Genomic DNA, 5,859 nt, shown 5'->3' with positions numbered 1-5,859 from the left:
TTTCAATGAGAGATATGAGACTTTCAACTTCATAGAATAATACACTTATTTCTATTTCATCTTATGAAATCAATCCACCATCTTTCAAACAAACACACACAAGTGCGACAAACTTGTAGAGTACAATCATAACTTCACCTTCTTCGATTCCTTTGAATATTGAGATTTATTCCTTATCCTCTTTACAATCAGATTTCGAAGTACATCCACAACTCTTCCTACATGTAATTCTCTCCATCTCATTTCAACTTGATACACGCAAACCAATCAAAGATTCATTACTAAATCGAACTTCACACAAATGAACAGAATCACCATAATTACTGTTTTCCAATATTACCTTCAAATATCGGACAAAATTACCAGAGATCACATATATCTCATTCTCCTTCTTCCATACGTATTCGTCTCGTCTCTGTAACCTTAATGCCTTGCACCAGAGACTTTTTGCTCGTTCATCACTAACACGCTTATACTTCCTCAAAAGATCAGGTAATCGATATTCTGTAGGATGTTCACCATAAATAGGAGAAAACAATCGAATCCAGGGAATTGTAGAAACATCAAAATCTGAAATGGCAAAAATAACCTCGTTATCTGCATTTGTGTAGAATTTCTTCATAACAGCATCCTTGTATTGATCACAATATTTCTTTAGTTCCATAAATGAGATACTATGTTCGATGCTAAACAGATGTACAGTCATCTTGTTTCCATCTCCGAAAGTACCAAACTCTTGTTCTTCTCGTCTTCTATTTACTACAAAATGAACCTATTTTAATATACCCACTTTTTATAATAGACATCACTGACCGATTACTCCCGCGGTAATGCAAATGATCCAAAACATGATCCAGAATCTCATAATAGTAGCCAACAATCATTTTCTGCATAACAAAATCCATTCCAATTAAGCGTTCCAGTACTGAAGGGATGTTCAGAGTATCATTCAAAGATGTAAATCCCAGAATACGGAGACACTGATTCATGAGAAAGAGACGATTTGGGGCAGAAGAACTAAGATAGTGACCATAGAGAGATTTTTCTGAAGAGACAACAAGGAAAGGCTGTAAGTATATTCCTGGTAGAATTAGCTCATCAAAGATGCGACATGAAGGAGTGGTTGTTGGTGAAGTCTGTTGGGTGATTAGTGTCATACACTTCAACCAAGCATAATGGCCTTCTGGTGAGTTAACATCACGAACCATGAACCATGGATGTTGAGTTTTGGAAGAGGCATACCGATACAAGGCACCATGAGTCTCAAGAAGACGCACAGCTGAACGAGCAAGCACACGTTGTGATGGTTCAGTGGTCAGAAAAGTAACTGTTCCGTGAATATCACTTCGAGCAAAGAATCCTTGCATTCGGTTCAGGATTCGACAAGGATCAGAAGGAATTGACAAATATACCACATCGATATCACTCTTATCAGGCGAATCAACCCAAGAAATATCACCATATGACGAAAGATACGTGCCAAATCCAGCTTGTTCAGATAGAAAAAGAACTCGTTTCTTCCCTTCGAGAAATGAACTCCATTCAATAGAATTTGTGGTTTGAAGAGACTCTATAGAAGAACCGCGGTTATGATAATAATAATAGGAGTTCTTCAAGTAATCTTCCTTAGTGTAGACTTTCTGTGGAGTAACAAAGTCTGATAGACTGTTCACAGACTCATCTTGCTGGTTAGGCTCATGTCGATAGACACAATTAAACCGTTCTGAAATTTCAGCCACACATTGATAGCCTCCCAATTGGTTGACTATAACATCAATTGGAGTCACTGGTAAATGAATATCGTGAATGATTTGTTTGAGAAATTGCTTCCATTCTCTCAAATAACACTGATGTTGTTGGACTACACGTTCTACAGTAGGAGTCACATGAACAGAATCAGGTAACAACAACCAGGATTCCTTTGTCGCTGTAAAGTCAATGATTTTCTTCTGAGACTCTTTACACAGCACCCAGTCACTTGTCACCTCTGGAATACAATGATCAACCAAATGATAAAGAAGATAACGAGGTTCAGCTAAGTATTGTTCAAGGAACTTGCAATCTAGTTTCAAGACTAGTATCAATTCTACTTTGATTCTGCTTATAAGATGATGGGGTCAGTAAGTCTCGTTCAAAGATAGGAGGTTGTGAATAAGTCACATGCATATCCTGCATTGAGTCCATTTCACCTGCATGCATGGAGTCTAAAATGATGATGAAGCGATGATGACTCTGGAGAGACTGTTTTGCTTTTGCTAATACTTCTGGAATCTACAATTTAGGTCATATTTCTGGAATACTTTGGCAGTCACTGTCATTGTCCACCAGAATAGATTGTAATGAAGCCAGACATATCGCCATATCAACTCTTTGGGGATTTGCTACTAATTAGATCCTCCTTATAAGAATCTTACCCCTTTCATATTCATTAATTCCTCATCTGTATAAGAACGAGATAGATGTTCATCATTACATGTATAGTGACTCATAATAATTATGACATCTTTAAGAGTTGTCAAAATCTTGTCCCAGACTCGTTTAGCAGCAATGTATCTATCTCTCAGAATCACAGAATACACGTACAATGCATCAACAGTACTAGGAATCTTCACATGATTGATAAACACGGGAAGATTCATGAATGACAAAGGATGATGAATGTAATTTCCAGATTCGATTAGTTGCCAGAGTAAGACATTCCATAGTGGTGAGAATTCAGTCCTCAAATTCGTTTTAAGGTCATCATAATGTTTGTACCCCATGCCTGATCCATAGAGTGGAAGTCGAATCATATACTGAAGATCCAAATACGAGAACTGGGATGATGAAGCATACAGAACATTAGCATGAGAGAGAATCGATTGAAGTTGGATAATTGGTTTGATATTCTGATCATGAGACAATGATTGTGAGAATTCATCCAATACAAGAACACCATGGAAATCAGCTCCACACCATGGGATAAGACAATCAATACAAAGTCTAATTATGAATTAGATTCAGCATACTAATCACTTTTCATCACTATTCTGAAAGAGTGCATCATATGAAAGAATCACAACTCCATCAGTACTCTGTTCCAATCTATTCTCAATAAAATCACCTATCTCTACTGTCTTTCCAATAATGAAGTATGAAATATGCCATTACAATCAATTATCTATCATTCAGAGAGAATTCTGATTTTACAATTATTCCTTGTAATTCAAACAAACCAAAAATACGTTCGATTCTTGGTTTCAATGATCTATCATCACTAAGAATCACTGCTTTGTGAATTCCTCTTCAAATCATAAACATTCCTCTTATCTACCTTAACCAATTCTCAATCACTGTAAGAGCAATCAATTCATATTTCCCTTCTGCTGGGTTATCAGCCAATATCACACCTCTATGAGATGATCTTCCACCAGCAGTAAACTGTTGGAAGATCAGACACAAGGATTCTCTTTGATCAGGTGTTAAATGATGCGAATAATCATTTCTCTCCTGTAACACCTTATCACATAAGAGAGGAATCATTGCATGTGATGTTAATTGGAAGAACCTCTGGATATGAAATGGGACGTATTTCTCTCCTAATTGAAGAGGTCGCAAGTCTATTGTTGAATCCAATAGAAACAAATACAGCCAAGTGGGAGTGGTAGCAAATCTTCTCCTTCTAATTCCTTAAGTTCAAGTGTAACTTCGCATCCATTCAATTCATTTTGATTATGATCAGCTTCATTGCCATCTTCACAAACACAATCATCCATATCCAATTCAAGATCATTAAGAACATCAAAGGTGCTCATATCTGGAGTCTTGATATTAGGAGTAAGCACATCAGTATCATCACATATATCAAATGGTTTCATCCCAACAATTGGAGGTGTAATGAAATGTGGATGACTAACAGTAACTGGAGAGAAATCATCTATGTTAGTTGGAAGTGTGAACGAATATCTGCTTGGAAATGATTCATTGATATTATAGTCAGCATCAAATATGAGTCCTTTTCCGAAATAATCGATCTGACTCTTTTGTAACGCTTTGGGTTTCAACAGTGGTTCAAATCGAGACTTTGATTGAGAAGACACTGAAGTGGATTTAACTGACTCTTGCAACTGAGAGGTTTGACATGCTATCAGTTGATTAGAGAAGGGAATAGGATGAAGAGATGAGATTTCAGGACTCACTAACGGTTGTGAAGCACTAGTAGATGGCATAGTGGTAACAGCAACTGATTGCGAGGGAGTACCAGATGTGTGTGATCCAACTTGAATCCGAGCTGTCTGCAAGGAAGAAGTCAAAGACTGACTAATCCAGTGTTTGACTGTCTCATTCAACTTTTGAAGTGTCAATAGTACACTATTCAATTGGCGTGTATGCTGAAGGACGATAGCCAATTCATCGCGTGTATAAAGCACAGTTATCAAACTCTCTTTTGACATTCCATTAGATATCTCATGGCTGATTCGTTCATTGAGACGAACAGAATACTTTTCACCAGATCTAGTTAAATGCTGACTTATAGTATTCAGACTATCATAACCAACACATGGATCATTCTTCAATTCAAATCGAGTTTTATCCATCTGCTCTTTCAATAGAGTGATTGCATTGTCTGTGAACACACGTAGCTTAATCATTTCTTCCAGAATCATATTATACTGCTTCAACAGTCCTATCAGCTGTGCTCCAAATTCTCGAACCATATTATTCATGGAAGCGATCATAGCTCTCTCCTTGATAGAGTCAATAGACATGTTCATATTCATGGAAGATGTTTTGGCTGAAGTGACAATTGTTAGATGATCTGGAAAGGAATTGCCTTGAATTGCTACTCTCAATACATCAATCTATCTCTTACTCTCTTTCACTAGGATATGAAGTTGTGTCAAGTATTGGAGATCTTCTCGTTTGGACAAACCATAGATACAACCTTGATGAACAAATGGACTTCCAAATACACACTACCTTATCACTTGCAAGCATATAATTACATTGGATGGAATGAATGAGAACTCTCCGTTAGCAGAAGGACGAAAGAAACATATCAGACGTGGCATACCGATATTCTTGTAAGCATGAACCCATTGAGGTACTGCGAATGATTCTGAAAACGAACAAAACGAGGTCCCATTCACTGCCAACAACATATCACCAACATTTATCTTACTCAGGTGATCCACAGCACTGCAATTCTGTGAGATCTCCATGGTCATGGCACTACTAAGTATCACTGAAATAAAAACTATACATTCTATTACCATTCATATGATTATCAGAATAAAACAATTGATGAGGTCGACATACCACAGTTAGTTTCAAAGACTCATCATCGAGAAATATGTTAAAAAATGTGCCTCTTTCAACAATAGGTCTCCATGATGAATCCATTTAGGTATAAAGCCAGTTAATCCAAAAATGAAAGACAACAAATACTACAAACTATTTGAATGACCAAAAGAAACTTGAATTTCTCCATCTCTTTCAATTGTCTCTATCTCCTCAAATAACCTCCCATATACGAAATGAAACCTTTGGCTGCGGTTGGATTCACAGGAATTAAGGATGTAACATATTGGTTGATCGATCTCACACTAGGTGGTTGAAACAAGTAATGCAGTTGAGCACTACCTGGATAATTTGGAGGATAACGTGAAGATTAACATTCTTTCTCATGTAGGAATGGTGTATTCGTGTTTTTGATTCATATCTAGTCTGATGAGCAAGTTGTTTTTGAATTGGTGGGAGTGGATGCATCTATTGCGAATTCTATTCGTCGGGTCCTCATTGCTGAAGTTCCAACAATGGCAATTAGCACAGTCTACTTAAATGACAATACATCGGTGATGCAGGTATTGTAGAGTGAAA

The 5,859-nt window shown here is 37.0% G+C and overlaps 1 protein-coding gene across 1 annotated transcript; it reads right to left on the bottom strand.

Moving 5' to 3' along the window:
* Nucleotides 1–126: 126 nt before the first annotated feature.
* JH06_4865 (hypothetical protein) lies at nucleotides 127–5,382 on the bottom strand (the record flags this gene model as incomplete). The annotated part of the gene is made up of 15 exons (XM_014669660.1): nucleotides 127–218; nucleotides 250–759; nucleotides 791–2,062; nucleotides 2,091–2,271; nucleotides 2,301–2,381; nucleotides 2,415–2,553; nucleotides 2,584–2,982; nucleotides 3,016–3,084; nucleotides 3,114–3,160; nucleotides 3,190–3,283; nucleotides 3,314–3,599; nucleotides 3,629–4,822; nucleotides 4,853–4,955; nucleotides 4,986–5,214; nucleotides 5,243–5,382. The coding sequence occupies 15 exons, from the start codon at nucleotides 5,380–5,382 to the stop codon at nucleotides 127–129; spliced, it is 4,836 nt and encodes a 1,611-aa protein (XP_014525146.1).
* Nucleotides 5,383–5,859: the final 477 nt, after the last annotated feature.

The sequence above is a fragment of the Blastocystis sp. subtype 4 genome (assembly GCF_000743755.1).
Source record: "Blastocystis sp. subtype 4 strain WR1 chromosome Unknown seqid_0448, whole genome shotgun sequence".
Classification (NCBI taxonomy): domain Eukaryota; class Bigyra; order Opalinata; family Blastocystidae; genus Blastocystis; species Blastocystis sp. subtype 4.
This window is presented reverse-complemented; position numbering and strand designations above follow the sequence as displayed.